At 39.2% G+C, this 19,522-nt stretch overlaps 1 protein-coding gene across 5 annotated transcripts in view; it reads right to left on the bottom strand.

Moving 5' to 3' along the window:
• Positions 1-19,522, bottom strand: part of fzr1 (fizzy/cell division cycle 20 related 1) — a 119,442-nt gene that overhangs the window by 88,797 nt on the left and 11,123 nt on the right. For all 5 annotated transcript variants that reach the window (XM_031895007.1, XM_012955632.3, XM_012955636.3 and 2 more), the window contains one exon: positions 4,013-4,138. In XM_031895007.1, the coding sequence (XP_031750867.1) occupies positions 4,013-4,138 (126 nt within the window). The remainder of the gene's footprint in view (positions 1-4,012; positions 4,139-19,522) is intronic.

Raw genomic sequence — 19,522 nt, 5'->3', positions numbered from 1 at the left:
GGATTGCTGTTTTACAACACTTGTTATAGTGTTTATAATCATTAAACGCAGCTACTGTCCCCTCTGACTTATATTTCTTAAAAGCTTTCCTTTTTTCCCCCTATTAACTTCTTTACCTTAGAATTAAGCCACATAGGGTGATTCTTAACACTTCTACTTTTTCTTATTTATGGAATAAATTGAGAACAGTAATGATTTAATATCATTTTAAATGACAACCATTTCTGCTCTGTGTTTTTATCAGAAAACATAATGCCCCAATCTATGCCCTGAAGCACTGCCCTTCAGTGTCTTTGTTTCCCCAGTGTAAATTTGTTTCCTGCACCAATCATCAAATGAAACAACATTATGGTCACTGTTACCCAGGGGTTCAGCCACTTGCAGTAGCACTTCCCAGGCGATAACTGTTAAGGCACTTGAACCATGCCTTTACACCAAAGCTGAAATTCCAACTGGCCCTAATGCAATGGTACCTATCTGTATCATTCAAGATGGACCATAACGGTCGACCTAGTGTCACAGGTGTGGTTGGAGGCCATCACACAAAAATAGTTCTAGGCACAGGGGCATCTGTAAGCTTTGCTACTGAATGTTTCACCCATAGCTCCAACTAATTTGGTAGGTCTAGGTCAGTGATCCCCAACCAGTAGTTCAAGAGCAACATGTTGCTCCCCAACCGCTTAGATGTTGCTCTCAGTGGCCTCAAAACAAGTGCTTATTTTTGTATTCCTGACTTGGAGGCAAGGTTTGGTTGCATAAAAACCAGGTGTACCACCTAACAGAACCTCATGTAGGCCGCCAGTCCACATAGGGGCTACCAAATAGGCAATCACAGCACTTTTTTGGCACCCTCACAAACATTTGTCATGGTGTGTTGCTCCCCAATGCTTTTTACATTTGAATGTGGCTCATAGGTAAAAAAGGTTGGGGATCCCTGGTCTAGGTGGAGCACAAACCCAAGCTTTCCTAGCACCCTGTACATCACTACAGTTAAATTCATGGAGTGGTGTATTTTCCTTTTTGTGCACCTTTTGAGCAGACAAAATGTGTTCTGCTGGAATGTTGATTGACAACATGTTATTGAGAAATACATGTAATCACAAGCCAGTTATACTGGATTTTGATAATCTCCCATCCCACCTATAAGAATGGTACACAATTAGCAACATGTGTTTCCACATACTGAAAATGCAATGGTGTATGAAATGGTACTACAATTTCTATAGGTATGGGCTCAAGGTAAAAATGACTGTGGGGTACTCAAAGGAAGTGAGATTTTGGTTTAGTGACCTGACCCATCCCGATAAAGACAATACAGATTTCCCTCTGAAGCCATTCATCCTGTAAGAGAAATTTTAATGCAACTTCTTGACCAGGAAATTGGTCGGCTATGCAATTCCACAAATGAGCCTTCACTTCCAGCTCCTTTTAGGGAACCAGTTTCAAAGGAGCAGTTTCTTAAAATTCTACATAAACAGCTAAAGAAAAACTTATTGTTTGCTGCATATAACATGGCAAAACCATATAAAGAAATCCTGACCCCTCAAGCAAATTTCAGCCTGGCTGCATTGTAATGGTGAAATATATTAGCCCAACAACACCATGGAGTGCTAATTGGAAAGGGCCCCTCAGGATTACAAACAAGTAAGGATCTACAGTTATACAGGTAGAAAACCAACAGAAAACCGAAAAGAAAACAAATGACTAAAGGGGTACATATTGATCAATGTAAACTGACAGACAAAATGTATGATACTGCAATTCATTTTTCTGTTTCTCCTTTCTTTTTTCTCCTTACTTTCCTCACTTTCACTTTCTCTTCCTTCATATTCCCAGGCTTCAGGCATTTCCATCAGTCATTGAACAAGACATTTAAAGCAAGATCACGCAACAGACTGTAATTTAATTTTCACTGTTATATTTCAAACTATCTGTTCAAGACTACCTCAACAGTTCAAACCTGCCTCTGAAAGCACACCAAAGCTGTTTGGAAAAACCAGGTTACATCGTACCCGGTTATGTAAAGATAGTGGATAGAGAGTGCTATTTAAACTATGGAAATTCAAAAGCATTTTTCCCCACTTACTATTGAATCATTACAAGGTAGAAAATATTAACAGGTTTAAGGAAGGGGGTGTAATATGATAACTTTCTATGTAGAGGTAGAATAGGTAGCAAATCACTAACAACTGTAGCAACAGTTGATAAAACACACACACACATCCAGCTACAGTTAGGCACATGCTCTTTGCACTAGGTGTGGGTATTACGATTATTATATTCAACCAGATAATTATTCTACACCATTTACTAGAACCACTGTAAATCGCTTACCTAGCTGTCAACAAAGAGAAGCGCATCGCCCCTACTAAAGTTGAAAGCCCTTTCCAGCCCAAATTTACTGATAACTGAAGTATTGTGGTACATGGTCACATGAAGACCATGGTAGAATGATAGAAGAAAATGGGATGTGTCAAACTAACATCCAGACATAACAATTGCATTAGAAGTATACAGTCGCTGGGGAATGAAATGGCATAGGATAAAAAAAGGAATATACTCAATACGTTTCTAGGAGGTATAGGAGGAAGGATAGGATTGATTGATTAATGGTGCAAATATATATATATATATATATATATATATATATATATATATATATATATATATATATATATATATATATAGTAAAATACAGGCTTTAGGATTGGATTCATCTGAGGGACTAAAAGCCCTGCTGAAAAATTAGTTGACATAGACCTCCATTTGATACAGGTTATAAAGGACTTGACTGATGAACAGATTAGTTCTACTTCAAGTTCTATCAAGTTCTACTTGGTATAGCTTGTACCCAGTCTCAGGCACGCTATCCACCAATTTTAAAACTATTGATGCAAACTTTGTCTAACGACAATTTGTCCATTCCTTTTTTTATGATTATAATTTATCTGACTTTGCATGGGTGAATGAATGGCATGGGTACAATCACGATGTGTGCACAGCATCATCTTGGTCTCCTTGGGAATGCCAGTTTCTAATATTCAGGCAATGTATAGTAAACTAAGACACAACACTTATGTTTTACTTAATAACAGATGAGTAAAATTTAAGTTTACTTTGTTGTGAACACTCTGTTGACAAAATATATTTTTGCTTCTTTGGCCAGAATACAGAAGTAACGTCATTATGCTGGTATAACAATACACGATGTGAGATAACAACTGAAACTATATATCACAATCAAATTATTTGCCTGCTATATGTGTCTGCTTCATGCTTTTGCAGGAACTAAACTATTTTCAGTGGGTTTCCTCTAATGGTTGCAACAGAAGTCAAAACTGGTCAACAGGTTTTGTGCAAACATTTAAATATCTCTGGTCTCATATCTGAAGTTCCGATAATCATAGAACACTCCTTAAAATATTCCATTGGTTTCAATATTTCCCTATTTCCTCATAACATAATGAATGCCTTACTCAGGTGGGGCAGGGTTTTAGAGTAAGATAAACTTTTAACACAGATTAAAAAACCTGATGATGAAGCAATACTTGTTATAAAACATTATCAAGGTGAAATAGATCAGATTACCACAAAAAGTTCACCAAATTATTTTAGTACAGTTGGAATTTCACATTTAACAAAAATCTTGGGAATTATTTAACTCAGCCTATTTTTATATTCATTGTTTGTGGGTTTCTTTGCATAATTGTACAACTCATTCTGTGTGTTATGTTGATTCTCTTGAAGCGTAAGGCATTCAAGGCAAAGCATATTATTCATGAATTCGTCAAGCCAAAGCCCAGATACGACTTCCAAGAGAATTCAAAGCTTCCGGAACAGTAACTCTGCAGAACTAGCATTCGACACAAAAGCGGGAATGTTAAGGAAATGCTACAGTGAAAACTGTCTTTTTGACACAGTAAGCAGGAATGGACTAAATATTAGTTTTAGTTAATTAGTTTATTTATATTAATATTAATTAATATTAATTATATTAATATTAAGAACTTACATTTATTCTGTGGAAGTTAATGCTCCAATTGGCTCCTGCCCGGGATGGAATAAACCGGTCTCCATGTTTACTTGGAGAAGACATGGGAGAGTTTGTTGGTGTTAGAGTCCTCCTCATTTCTGATACCTAGAGGAAATAAGTATAAACTATTTACAACTTAGCTATAACAAAGCATTCCTCAAATGTAATTATTATTGGAGAGAATATACAAAATTATTAAGTTGGATACCTGCTTAAACTGTACATTACTTTACAGAGTGAAGAAATATCCACTACATCACAAAATTTCCTTACAGATTAAAGCTTGCAATATACCTCGAAATCTGCACATTTGGTGAGCTGATCTCTGTCTGTTCTGGCCATCCACATGTAATAGATAACCTACGGAGACTAGTGATGTATGGGCTGGCATACAGCATTTTTCCTTGACTTCCTGTGACAATGGTAGAGGCATCGCAAGCTGACAAAACTGTCTACTCACCGATAGCAGTCCTCACCAAACTGGATTCTCATACCACAGCCCCATAGATCTGGATAATTTTTAGCCAGATATTAAATAGGTAGTCATCAGAAGGACCAAACACAAGGATTAATAAACTAACATTGTCAGCCGTGTCATCTGCTTATCTCAGCCTTTGCATGGCCAGCTTGGGCGTAGAACACTATGCAAAAGTCCAATGAATGTAGATACAGAAAAAAAATCACTCATTGTTGTTAGAATACAGGAAGTACTGTAAACTAAAGATCCAAAGCAGTAAGGTTTTTATCACAATACAGTATAGTTCCAGTACAGAGACATACAAGTCTATTACACTATATTGGCTTGAAGCATCATTTTTGCATTAGGGCAATGACAGACGACCTCGGTTTTGTGGCCAGCATTTTGTCACAATGACAAAAACCCTGAAAGTTCTTTTTCATTGCTGATATTTAAAATACTCTACTGTAAAACACATTTCTCAAGGTTTTGTATGATATTCGGTGCATGTATGGCAGATTGAAGAGTCGAGCAATATCGCGAAAGCTTCAGATATCGTTAGTCTTGTCGATCGGATGGGACAAAAGATTTTGATGGCACCCAAGCAAATCTGCGTTTAGGGCTAAATAGTTAGATATGTGTAAAATTCCTATTGTTTCTACCTCTATATCTGACGATTCAGCCGTCAACATCAGTGGAGGGTGGGAACTATCTTTCTTGCGACCAGATCATAATTGTTCGGTGTATGGACACCTTTAGAGTAATTCATTTGTAGATCGGCCATGACAATTTCAAATATTTATTTTATTTAACAGTTTTTCAGTGGTGAAAGACTAATGTAATAGTACCACTGCTAATTACTGAAAACAGAAAAATTTGGCTCATCTATTACCTTTGTTTGTAAATAAGGAGGCAACTGGCAAAGACCAATATGAAGTGACTGCTTGATTTAAACTCTAATAATCCACTCACTGTTCAGAAGTAGAAAAAAAGTGTGTGTGTAAATGACCGTTTTTCTTAAGCCTATTATTAAGTGCTGGGTAAGCATAAAACGCGTACACGAGGTTTGCTTTAATGGATTGTAATAAAAACATTTTTTTAACTTTTGTTATATACACCGTATTTTCCGGTGTATAAGATGACTTTTTAACCGCGAAAAATCCGTGTCAAATTCGGGGGTCGTCTTATACACCGGGTACTTACCTGCTTCCTGGCAGGGCCGCCATCAGGGGGGCGACAAACATCCCGGGCCCTGCTTCCTCTGGCTCCGGTGGTGTCCTCCGCTATGTGCCGCGTAGCCGCTCCTCTTTCCGCTCCGCTATGTGTTGCAGCTCCCCGCTACTTCTTTGACGTCACACGCAAGGGGCGCAACGTTATAAAAGTGCAGAAGTAGCGGGGAGCTGCGGCACATAGCGGGGGACACCACCGGAGCGGCAGGAGGCAGCTGGGAACTGAAAGATGCTTGGGGGCCCTGGGGGAAGCTGAAGGATGCTTTGGGGGGGGCCCTGGGGGAAGCTGAAGGATGCTTTGGGGGGGGCCCTGGGGGAAGCTGGAGGATGCTTTGGGGGGGGCCCTGGCGGAAGCTGGAGGATGCTGGGGGGGGAGCAGAGGGTTTGATTCTGCGAGCCACAGGGTGGTAGTGTATTCCAAACTCTATATTTTAACTGGAAAAGTTGGGGGTCGTCTTATATGCTGGAAAATACAGTATATATATTTTTTTTGTAGCATTTCCCTCTTTGGCTACTAGAGGGTTTAGTCTGCACTTTTTATAGCTTTGATCTATAACTTTTGATTATGATTATCCCATATTTTGGCCTTTGAGGAAAGTTAAATTCCTTATAAACTAAATCTGCAAAGTTTTTTCACTTCATAATTATGGTAGCACGAATTACAGACCCACGGAGCAGCCATAGTGGCTTTTGTCTCCTGAAGAGCTATTAAATGCTCCAGCAGAAAACCACCCAAAACTGTAGTGTGCTGACCTTAATTAGTAGATTCATTCAGATGAAAAAAAAAAATTGTGAATAAGCAGTAGCTTCAACTAGAAAGGGAAGTTTCAGAACAAACTTCATGTTGGGTTGAAAAAAACGTGAAGTCACTGAATGGGCTCTGCCTTTTCTAACCTTGGACCACAGTTATATAGTAAAAACCACTGTGCAAAGTCAACGAGTGACATCTGATTGGCAGTTGGTGGCTCCACCTCCTTTTTGTAACCTGGAACTGCAGTTACCGTAACTCTGCAAAGTTTAGGAACCCTAGGATTAATAGTTAAAGAACAGCAGCAGTTTAAATTTAAACCAATAAAAGTCAATAGGTAAATTATGATTAGTGGGTGTGCCACTTTTTCTAACCTTGAGTTGAAGTCAGAATGTGTGAGAATGACAGCATTTAAAATTTAAACCAATAAAATTCAATGGATGAAATCTGTTAGAGCTGTCAGTGGCCCAACCCACTTATCCTATTTTTGAACTGCCGTCCCCCAGGGACCAGCTTTGCTAAACCACTCTGCATACAAATTGTGAGACTGACAGCATTTTACACTTCACCTTTGAAACGTTCTAACGTTGAACGGCAAGTACCCAGTGACTAACTGGAAAGTTTAACAACCCTGGAATTAATATTTAAATAATGGCATCAGTTTAAATATAAACCAATGAAATTTAATTGGTGGTAATAGATTGGCTGTTGGTGGCTCCCCCCATTTGTTCTAACTCTGAATATGTAGTAATCCAGTGACTGACTGTGCAAAGTTTGGGAACCCTAACAAATAGTGTGAGAAAAACAGCATTTTAAACCAAAAAAAAATTAATAGCTGAAGTCTGATTGGCTGTTGTTGGCCCCACCCACTTTTTAAAACTGCAGTCCCCTAGTCCCCTGTGAGAATGGCAGCAGGTTGAATTTCCGCATTGAAAATCAATAGTTAAAATGTGATCAGCTGTTGGTGGGCCCCACCCACTTTTTCTAACCACAGTTATCAGGTGACTAGCTCTGCAAAGTTTGGGGACCTTAGTATTAATATTTAAAGAATGGCAGCAGTTTAAATTTAAACATATGAAGTCTTTAGGTGAAATCTGATTGGCTGTTGTTGATCCTGCCCACTTTTCTAAACTTGGAACATAGTCACCCAGTGACAAACTGAGCAAAGTTTGGGGACCCTGGCATCAAACCAATAAAATTCAATAGGTGAAATATGATTGGCTGTTGGTGGCTCTGCCCACTTTTCCAAACTAAAACTGCAGTCCCCTAGTGACCAACTGTGAAAAGTTTGGGGACCCTGTTGTTAATACTGTGAGAATGGCAGCAGGTTGAATTTCCACCAAGTCAATAGGTAAAATCTGATTGGATGTTTACAGCTCTGCCCACTTTTGGGCATCCAACAATCATCATATTTTCATTCAGACTGACCCCATGACTATGCGATTCAAGTTTGGGTAGTCTAGCCTCAAACCTGTAAGATTGGCAGCAGTTTCAATTTCCCCATAAAAGTCAATGGGTGAAATTTGATTGGCTGTTGTTGCCCCCTCCCACTTTGGGATCATTCAATAAATGTTGCTGTTTCATTCGGAGTAACCCCATTATTATGTTATTCAAGTTTGGGGGTTGCAGTTTCAAAGCTGTAAGAGTGGCAGCAGTTTAAAAATCTTCCCTGTCAAAGTCAAAGGAAAAATTGGGGTGTTCGGAGCGGTGCCACAAAAAGATGGAGGGCGGGATCGCTTAGAAAAGCACAAGCAACCTGCTCCGCTATAGGGTGAAGAAGTGTGGAGAGTTTGGGTTTTGTACCCCTAAAACTGTAGTAGCGTTTAGAAAATGGGGGGCACTAAGAAGAAGAATAAACTGAAGTCAAAGAACAGTATTTTTCATGATATAGGGATTTATACCAGAAACATTTTATTTTATGGACAAAAAACTCCCAGCACTATATAACCAAATTTTCAAAGCATTACAGCAGAATACGGCATACTTTAGATTCCAAAGCCCAAAATCTTGGAACATTAGGTTTACCTCAGGAAATCATATATTTTTGAAAAGTACACATTCTGCTGAATCCAAAATGGGTACCAAACAGCAAAGCTTTCCTGAATTTAGCAGTTTCTGTAAGAACATTATGAAAATTCAAAAAAATCACCTCAAAGCTTCCACTTTCAAGCAGCTTATCTCCCACATAACATTAGGTACCAAGAAAACACATCCTAAATATGAAAGCCAAGGGTCCACTGAACAGTTTAGATACCCACTGTGCAAAGGATCACCAATGTATCTGGCATTTAGAGACCCAAAAAGTAAGTTAGTGCATATAAAGTGAATACGCTGCAATATAAGCTACTGGCGTGTGTATTATGTGCCATTAAACCCCCTAACAGTACGGAGACCCAAGAAAACCATATGTTTTCTGGAAGTACACATTCTGACAAAAATGGGTAAATACATCTTTCTACTGCAAACTACCAAATTACAAAGCTATGCTAAACAGAACGTTTTTTATGACATTTCTGAAAAACGTCACAAAGCTTGCATTTTACCTGTATTTTAAATGTATGTACCCCCACATTTTGTAACGTATCAACATAAAACACTCTAAATATGAATGCCAGGGGTCTACTGAACAGTTTGATGCCCTATATGCATAAATTTACCAAACTATGTGCTGTACAGAGGAAGCCAAATTAAAATACAGCAGACAAAATGTCCATGTGCAAAGACAAGTAACAAAGAACAATGTGAAATGCAGTAAAATTGTGAAAATCCAAAAAAAAAAAATATCACTAAAATCAATGTTTTTTTTCCTAGTGATATCTGCAGTCAGAATCAGAGTATTTTGGTTTGGGCAAATTAGTTTTACAAAGTCAAGCGAACAACAACAACTATGCATAACTGAAAATGCACCAAAAATCACAGAAAATGTAATAAAAACACCAAAATAATACACAAAAGGTAGTGCGCAGTGCGGTTAGCGAATACGCTATCCACAATGGCAATAAAACTTTTTTTCAGGCAAGAATAAAAACGATGCTAAAAAAGCAGTCACACAGATCCTCTGATGGTGGGAGGAAAAAAGCCGCTCCTCCGCTCCCAAACCCAGAAGTGCACCAGGACGTTGAATCTACGTCCTGTGGCACTTAGATACTTTAATACACAGGACGTAGATTCTATGTCCTGTGGCACTCAAAGGGTTAAAGCTCTGTTTATCCTTTTTGTTCTCTGGGTCTGACCCTTAAAAATAAGTTCAACAGTTTTTCCCCTAGGTCTTTTATTCTGCTGGCTTTTAACATTGTTTCAGCAATCAGAGCCAAGCAAATGTAGACAACATTAAAGAGGACCTGTCACCCTAAGAAATAATTCAAAATTCTCTTCTATTGTGTGTTCTATTGGGTATGGATGTGTTAATAAAAAAATGAGTTTGGGTTTCATGTTCAATTTGAAAAGGACTTTTATTATATAGCTTTTTATGCCTGGGTGACAGGTCCGCTTTAACAGGCTATGCAAGAAAACAGTTTGTTCACTTACAGGGCTCGCCTACCCAAAAACAGGTTAAATCTTAGACTTAAAATTAAGTTAATATTCACTTTCCACTTCAGAAATCTGGTTCAACACACAGACATGCAGCTTTGTGCTGGAGTGTTACTTTAAGAGTAAACTGTCAAAATCTCACTCCTGCATTAAGAGTAACTTGTTTATGCAGAATTTGATCATATTCCATGAGATAAAGTTCATATTACATTATATTTTTCTGAGATTGCACACCATTTTACTAGAATGCCCATAACTTATTCTGCTGTAATCACAGTAAAAGGTGATTAATCTGATTCCAAGATTTAACCTGTGTTTAGGATCAATATCCTGTTGCATTATACCAAAACACAAGGACTGAAAAAATGTGGTTAATCAATGGATGTTGTATGTTCAAATCAATGGGTTTAGAAATCCAGCTAATTTATGCAGGTCCCTAACTTAGAGACAGCAAAACAATCTCTAAAAGCAACTGTTAAGCATGTAGGCAGTGGCAATGTCCTAAAGGGGACCTGTCACCAAGACATAAAAAGCTGTCCTTTCCAAATAATAAAAATAAATTAAAACATCCACACCTGTTATAAATGTAAAGATCTGAGCTGTCAATCCTACAGATATATGGGAACTATTACCCAGAATGTTCAGGATCAAGGGTTTTCCAATAAGGGGTCTTTCTGTAATTGGGGGTCTCCATACCTTCAGTGTACTAAAAAATCATTTAAAGGAGATAGAAAGGTAAAAACTAAGCAAGCTTTATCAGAAAGGTCTATGTAAATACAGCCATAAGCACTCACAGAAATGCTGCACTGACTTCTCTGTGAAACAATTTCTTTTGTCTGTAATTCCTCTGCCAGAGACACACAGCTCTCTGCTGCCTCCTCTCTCCTGCTCCCCCTCCCTCAAGAATGCTAAGAACTTGCTCCCCCCCCCTAGGATTGTGGATCTGAGCCAATCAGCAGGAAGCTGACTCATAGTCTAACTAACTGAGCAAGTTCACTTGGTCTGGGTGTCCATGCAGGAGTAAGGCATTATGGGAACTTTCTTTACATGGCTCAGTGTTTTTTCTTCCTGTTTGGCTTCTGATCATCTGAACAGGTGAAATATGGGGAGACTTAAGGGCACTATTGAGACAACTAAAGGTATGCCTGCAGCTTTATTAGCCTTTCCTTCTCCTTTAAACAAATAAAACCAATAGGATTTTGTCAGTACAAGGCACTATTTATTATTACAGATAAAAAGAAAATCAATTTTAAACATATACATTTAACTAAAATGGAGTCTCAAAGTAGCCAGCCAGAACAGCAGGAGAACAGAAGGCTAGGCTTAGGTTGCTGTTCTGCTCAGAAGCTTTGTCCTTTTCATTTGCAAATTCTCCATAATAGCACATACTTATACTAAAATACCTGTTTAAGGAACACTTCACTGTAAAAATTAAACTTGGTAAAAGACACTACGCAAAATAAAATGTGTTTTTAATATAATTAAAATGTAATCTATAAAGGCTGGAGTGATCAGATGGGTAATATAATACCCAGATCCTTACTTCCTCCTTTACAGCTCTTTAAGCTGTTACCAGCCAGTAACTTGACAAGGGGCCATATGGGACCTAACTGTTCAGATAGTTTGCTTTTGAATCTGACCTGCATGCTCACAAACTAACCGAACAGTTATGTCCCATGTGGCCCCGCCTCAAGACGCTGACTAAGAGGTTAGAGAGCTGAAAGCCTAAAGCAGTGTTCTATTATGTTAGACATCTGCCGACTTCAGCCTTTATAAATTACATTTTTGCCTAACTATATTAGAAATATTTTTTTATCCAAGCCAAGGCATTAATAGAATCTGCTATGACAAAATCACCTTGCAGGGTATTCAACATTTTTACAGTGAAGAAGAGTTTTCGCTCTTATTCAGTTATTCAGTATCCACAAAATCCTAAGATAATTGTCAGTTAGGGATACCCCTAAAACATTAGTGCATAACCTTCCATTTATCAACACTGAACCAATTTTCTGGCCAGTTCTCAAATGTAGCCAAATCTCTTTTTATAGCAGCAACATCCTGCACTGAACTTTATTTTTGCTGATGATACTAAACTGTGAAAAACTATGAGACAGTATTTACAATACCAAAAAAAAAAGTACCAAAGAGTCCCCTGCTGTACTCCGCTAACACTGGTTCAATTAAAAAAATGCTCCATTTGCCATGAATGTAATTTATCCTTCAGCTAGTGATAGATGCTCTGGGCATTTCCTGGAAAAGGGTACTAATGCTTTCTACGTCTGCTTAAATTTGTTTACTTCCACTTATGTAAAGACTAAAACAAAAGTATTTTGTTTTATGCACAAGAAAATACAACCAATACCAAATATGTAACATTTCTGGAGGCTTCCAGAATCAGTGCACTCTAGAATGCAATGTAAAAAACATTTACCAACAATAGTTCTTACCATAGGAAAATATATATTCTTTCCCTTAGGTACAAGTGTTCCAAGCCTGCATTTTTTCCCCTTCATCTGTCCAGTTCTGTTCCCTTCCCCAACTCACTCCCTGTAATTTCATAAGCACAAAGTCCCATAGGATTTTGTAAATGTATCTATTTTTAAACTTATTTTTCCCTATCCAGCTCCACTTTGTCCCAGCCCAAACATTTGAAGATACAGATACATGGACACAAATATAAATATGCCAGGTATCCACTGAAAAGCTTGACGTGCAGCATGCATAGTATTTACCAACATTTTTTGCCATGCAAAGGACCCACAAAGGAAAGCCACTTAAGCTACTGCAAAATCAATACTTTTATGCGGTGTAAGCCACACACAAAGTTTAACCAAGAAACCAATTTATTTATGAAAGTACACATCCTGCCCAATCCAAAAATAGGTTTATAGCTTTTTCTACCCTGGACTGAAAAAACGCAAATCCAGTTAAACCTAGCAGTTATTTGACATTTCTAAAAATCCTCTAAAAGTTTACGATCTGCACAATCTTATTCCCCTTATACCCTTACATACCAACATAGAACATCATAAATAGAATTGCTAGGGAAATCATAAACAGGAATGCTAGCACATGAATTTGCATGCCTGATACAATTGGCACTGCAAAATAACCAACCTGTATTAAATGGGTGTATATATTATACATAAAAGGAGATAAGATTAAGACACAAAGGGGGGAATTCACAAAAGTGGAGGTAGCCCTTTTTTGGAGTAAAAGTGGTGGAATAACTGGTGGTAAACACTTTCTCCAGATTCACAAACAGAAATCTGCCTAAATTCCGACTCAACCGCCACTTTTCCGTTTTTGGTGAAAGAAATACAGTTTACAGACACTTTTGTGAATTTGACGTTTAAACGACATTTTTCCCCGACATTTTCAAAATGGAGTAAAGCTCAGTGTAAAGGTGGCCATACACGAGCAGATCCGCTTGCTTGTCGATGTCGCCAAGCGAGCGGATCTTCCCCCGATATCCCCACCTACGGGTGGGCGATATCGGGGAGCATTTAGGTAAAAAAAAAAATAATCCGATCGTTTGGCCCTGGGGCAAAATGATCGTATTATGTGGGCAGCAATGGGGCAGTCGGCTCGGGGACCGCATCAACGAGCCGATGCGGTCCCCGATCCGACCGGATTTTCTAACCTGGCCGATCAATATCTGGCCAATTTTAGGCCAGATATCGGTCGGCCAGGCCGCTCTGCTCTCCCCACACATGGGCCGATTAGCTGCCGAATCGGTCCAAGGGACCAATATCGGCAGCTATAGTTGGCCCGTGTATGGGGACCTTAACTCTGTCAGACCAATTCTAAGCTCTTCTGTTTTGTTTCACCCAGTCTCCATTAACATATTAATGGGGATTAGCAAACTATTGTTAGGGGATAAGTTTCTGTCTAACCCTAGAATAGGTGGAAAAAGCCTCATTAACATTTTATAAACACTTATTGAAAAAAGTTTAATTTATATCTTATATATAAAAAGTTTTTAACTCACATTTGCATTGTTATGCTAGTTTTAGCTTAATCAATGAGGCAATAACAACATTGTGTGAATATATTGTAAATATTTTTATTAAAAGGAAAATTAAAGCCTCCCAGTGCCCCCCTCTTTAATCACTTCACTGACATTTGCCCCAACTTATCTGTGCCCCCATAGCATGTCCAGAACTACAGAGCTGCTTAACAGCATTGGTCCCCCACCTGTCCCAGCAGCCATCTTGGGGATCAGCAAACAGCACATTCACACCGGCACCCAAACTGGGATATTGGGGTACAAGGTTGGACTGGCCCAACAGGGCACTGGATAAAGGCCCGGTGGGCCCTAGTCCTGTTGGACCTCTATTCACCGGGCATGTTGGTGTGTGGGCCGGATTGCTGCTGACCAGTAATGAGTAGGGGCTGGAGAAGAAGGTATTTAGACCCTTAAATCTTGTTACAGAAGTGGAATTACACAGAAATATAGGAAACATTAGAAAGCCCAGCTTGTCCTTAAAAAAATGATGCATAGTTTCCCTGGGCAAACTAAAATTACCCCTCAGGAAATACCCCCAAAGTGAAATGACAAATGGCACATGAAATGCAAAATCCTGCTGGTAAAATCCTTACCCCCAGGCTCATGTGGCTGTGGGACTGGGTTTGATGGCACCGACAGTACTAAGAGCTAAAGGCAAATTCATAAAAAAAAATGTCTGTAAAATGACAAAATCTGAAAACTGTCTGTTTAAAAGACAAATTCACAAAAGTGGAAATAGAGGTTTGTGAATTAGGTGGAAAATCCGACAAATCTATCACCACTTTTGTGAATTCCCCCCAAAGTGTGGGGATGTGTATCATGTGTTGTAAGAAGACCCCATAAAACCATATCATGATGGAAAATGCAAGTGCTAAGACAATTTGTAGAAAAAATATTTAAGAAAGTTCAGGCAAATAATTCAGGCAAATTAAAATGTGTCCTCTCTATAAAGCTGCTGAACTTAAAGGAACAGTAACACCAAACAATGAAAGTGTGCAGGGCAGCAGTACATTATAGTTTAATTTCTTTGAAATATATATATATATAAATTTTTTGGTGTTACTATTCCTTTAAGACAATTTTAAGAAATTTCATAAACTCTTAACGCTTGCATTTTACATCATTTACTCAACATATCCTTACATCCCAACACAAAGGTATGGGATCAATTATCAGGAAACCCGCTATTCCGAAAGCTCCAAATTAGGAGAAGGCCTTTTTCCATGGACTAAATTTTGTCAGATTTTTTTAAAAAGTGATTTACTTTTTACTCCTTATTAATAAAACAGTACCTTGTACTTGATCCCAACTAAGATATAATTAATCCTTATATGGAACAAAACACTCCCACAGGGTTTATTTACTGTTTAAATCAGTGCTGTCCAACCTCTGCGGTCCCGAGGGCCGGAATTTCTCTAGCATACATGGTGGAGGGCCGCTAATGGAAGCCAGTTTTGACCACTTCCCCTTTTTAAACAACACCCATTTCAAACCACACCCATTTTATCACAATGGTGGTAGTGCAGCAAAAACCCAAATGCTTGGTCCTCACTGCGGGGATATCAACCGTTATTCATATATGAAAGAATTATGTTATGTCAGATTAAGACACCCTTAAATCCATATGCTTCTTCCTCCCCTGTAGACAGCACAGCAACCCCCAGCACATAATTACACACCTTAGGGACCATTAAATGGCTATTTCCAACTACTAACAAACCCCCAGAACAAACCCCTGCCAGGTTCACCTCCCACAGGCAGCACAGGGCAGGCAGAGTATGGCACACACAGGCAGCACTCTGCCTGCCCTATGCTGCCTGTGTGTGCCATACTTTGCCTGCCCTATGCTGCCTGTGTGTGCCATACTCTACCTGTCCTATGCTGCCTGTGTGCCATACTCTTTCTGCCCTATGTTGCCTGTGTGTGCCATAGACACAGGCAGCATAGGACAGGCAGTGTGAATAGGTGCTGCCTGTGTGTGCCTGAGGTGTGAACACTGCAGGGGGGTGAACAATGCAAGGATTAAAAGGTGTGAACAGTACAGGGGATTACATTTTTAAACAATACAGTGGGATTACAGCCTGAATCTGAGGTAAGAACCATGCAGGGGCCAGTTAATCTCAGTACTGATACCATTTAAAGCTTACACAAAGGTAAGCCATCAAAGCAGCCAGACAGGTGGGGGGGCCACACAGAGGGGGGTTGCGGGCCGCATTATTTTTTTTTTTTTAGTGGACTTAAGGTATGAAGGAAAACCCAGCTCCGAAGCATTCTGCATTACAGGTACCATATCGTATAACTTTAAAATATGAATGGCCATAATCCCCCAAAAATGTGTAAATGTGCTTGTAAGCGTTAAAAGGGGCTACACAGGCTCAACAGAGGGCTAGCATGATTATAAGGACTTAAACTGGAGGAAACAGAGGTAGAGGTAGTAGGAAGTAGAGGTAGCGACAATTTGTTTCTATGTTTCTGCTTTCTGGCCTAGAGGCAGGGGAGTAGTGTTAACTTGGTCTCAGTATCTTCAGTGCTGCAGCTCAGGTTACACAGCACAGTTGGGAGGGGGATCAGGAGAAGGTAGGGGCAAAGGAAGAGAGCTGAGCAGACTCGTGCCCTGTCCTGAAGGATTTTTCTGAGAGAAGGAAGCAGACGTATATACCAAAGAATATCTGTACCCAAAAGAAGCAAAGAAATCTTGTTTCTTTTGATAGAGTGTTCAGTGCAGCTTTTCTATGAATGTTTGTGGCTGTATTTACATAGACCGGCAGATTAAGCAAATTACCCATCAAGATGTTAATTTTAGTTTGATGTAGAGAGTGATATTCTGAGACAATTTAAAATTGTTTTTTGAATTATTTAGCTTTTTGTTCAGCAACTCTACAGTCTGGCATTTCAGTAGTTATCTAGTGTTCAAATTAAATTAGCAACCAGGCAGTGGTTTGATTGAGACACTGATATATTTATAGGAGAGGACCTGAACTGAAAAGTAATATAAAGTAACAGCAACAATAACACTGTAGCCTCGCAGAGCAATAGGTTTTAGTGGCCGGGGTCAGTAAACAATTTTATAGGGTTAAAAGTGTTATTCAGAGTTTGTTGCCAGTCCTCTATAATGATCCCCAGCTTGCCCCTATTGTAGCTAATAGCTGTAGGTTTGTATCACATAGAGCCCCTACTTTAGGAAATTATTAGTCTCCAACAGTGTTTAATTCAGAAAAGACTAAATCTAAGTGCCTGACTACTAAGGGGACGTATCCCTGTGGCGCATAGAGGTGTATTACGTGTACGTATATAAAGTTCTCCACTGCTTTCGAGAGCACTGTAACAAATAAATGACTTAGGGGAGGGTATTATGAGTAATGTATCAGTGTTTGCAGATGACACAAAACTCTGCAGACCAGTCAATTCTATCCAGGATGTGACATCCTTGCAGCAGGATCTTGACCAACTGGCAATCTGGGCAGCTAAGTGGCAGATGAGATTTAATGTGGATAAATGTAAGGTCATGCACCTGGGATGTAAAAATATGTAAGCCCCATATACCCTTAATGGAACTGCACTAGGCAAATCCATAATGGAGAAGGACCTTGGAGTCCTTGTAGATAATAAACTTGGCTGTAGCAAGCAATGCCAGGCAGCAGCTGCAAGGGCAAACAAGGTTTTGAGCTGTATTAAAAGGGGTATAGATTCACGGGAGGAGGGGGTTATTCTTCTCCTTTACAGAGCACTGGTAAGGCCCCATCTAGAATATGCTGTTCAGTTTTGGTCTCCAGTGCTCAAACGGGACATTATTGAGTTAGAGAGGGTCCAGAGAAGGGCAACTAAGTTGGTAAAGGGTATGGAAAGTCTCAGTTATGAAGAAAGACTGGCCAAGTTAGGTCTGTTTACACTGGAGAAGAGGCTCTTAAGAGGTGACATGATAACTATGTATAAATATATAAGGGGAGCATAAAATAACCTAATGTTTTATTTACCAGTAGGTCCTTCCAACGGACACGAGGGCACCCACTTCGTTTAGAAGAAGGGAGGTTCCGTTTAAATATTCGGAAAGGATTTTTTACTGTGAGAGCTGTGAAGTTGTGGAATTCCCTCCCCGAATGTGCTGGCTGATACATTATATAGCTTTAAGAAGGGGCTGGATGGATTCTTAGCAAGTGAGGGAATACAGAGTTATGGGAGATAACTCTTAGTACAAGTTGATCCAGGGACTGGTCCAATCATCTTGGAGGAATATTTTCCCCTCTGCGGCAAATTAGAGAGGCTTCAGATGGGGTTTTTTTGCCTTCCTCTGGATCAGCTAGTAGTTAGGCAGGTTAGATATAGGCATTATGGTTGAACGTGATGGACGTATGTTTTTTTTTCAACCCAACTTACTATGTTACTATATAGATTATTTGACATGCGTTTTTATGCAAACTGTAATATGCGTTACGTGGTTTATTTATTGACTTGTGCTGGATGTTCACTTCAGTATGTAGGCTGCACAATTTGTCCACTTAAATGTAGGATGCATGAACACACTGGGCACATTGTCGCAAAAAATAGAAACAGTCCAGTTTCAAGGCATTTCATTGATTGATGCAATGGCAATGTGACTTTGCTGCAAATTCAAGTGATTGATAAGGTGTTCCCAGACAAGCGATGCAGTGATGTGGACTAAGCTTTTACGGGAGGTGGTGAAATGGATAAATATCCATAGTATAAGTAGTAGGCACGAGCCATTAGTATTAGTCACGAGCCAACCAAACGGTTTAAATTCTGTTTTTGATATTAACTGCTATGTTCCCTCCAAGTGATGCTGCTAGTATTGTAAATATACTATGTTTTGCTCAGTTTTTTTGCTTTACTTATTCTTTTCTTTCCCTTGCATTCTTTGTTTTTATTGAATGTGTGATGTCACTAATTAATGGGCTATATATATCATGTGCTCCTCTCAAAGTGTATGCCTATGATTAAGTGCGCACGAAATGCGTCAGGCATCCTGGGTTTTTAAAGGATATGAATAAGGACTGAGTTTTATGATACTTTCTGGCTGTCCCTGATGCTTTTAAAGCTGTTTCTCCAGAGGATTTGAGTTTGCTCCCTTGGGCTACGGTTTCTGGGCTTTGAGCACCCGGACCAAATTCCGGCGGTGGTAAGTTATTTTTCACCTTTGTGACTTTTCATTATGAGCTGGCTGATTTACGTGGTGAAGGACCTGGGGTATACACACCCAGGTAAACGCTTACTTTAGGCATTTTCCTGGTTTCCACTTATGGGTTTAATTTGTATATCTAATAACCCTTTAATTTAATTATGCTAGCATATTATACTCTTTAGTGATTTTAGTACGTGTATTTAGGTTTATGCCGGGGTCAGTGACCCTCATTTGAAAGTTGGAAAGCAACAGAAGGTGGCGGAACATAATTAAAAAATTAACCTAAAGGTGGACTACCCATTTAAGCTGAGGTTGGGCACTGTACAAGCAAGTATCGCTCATATCCTCTATTCTTATGTCATACAGACTTTACAGACA

Source organism: Xenopus tropicalis, chromosome 1, assembly GCF_000004195.4.
Source record: "Xenopus tropicalis strain Nigerian chromosome 1, UCB_Xtro_10.0, whole genome shotgun sequence".
In the NCBI taxonomy this organism is placed as follows: Eukaryota; Metazoa; Chordata; class Amphibia; order Anura; family Pipidae; genus Xenopus; species Xenopus tropicalis.
The sequence above is the reverse complement of the archived record's forward strand: the minus strand, read 5'-3'. Positions and strand labels throughout refer to the sequence as shown.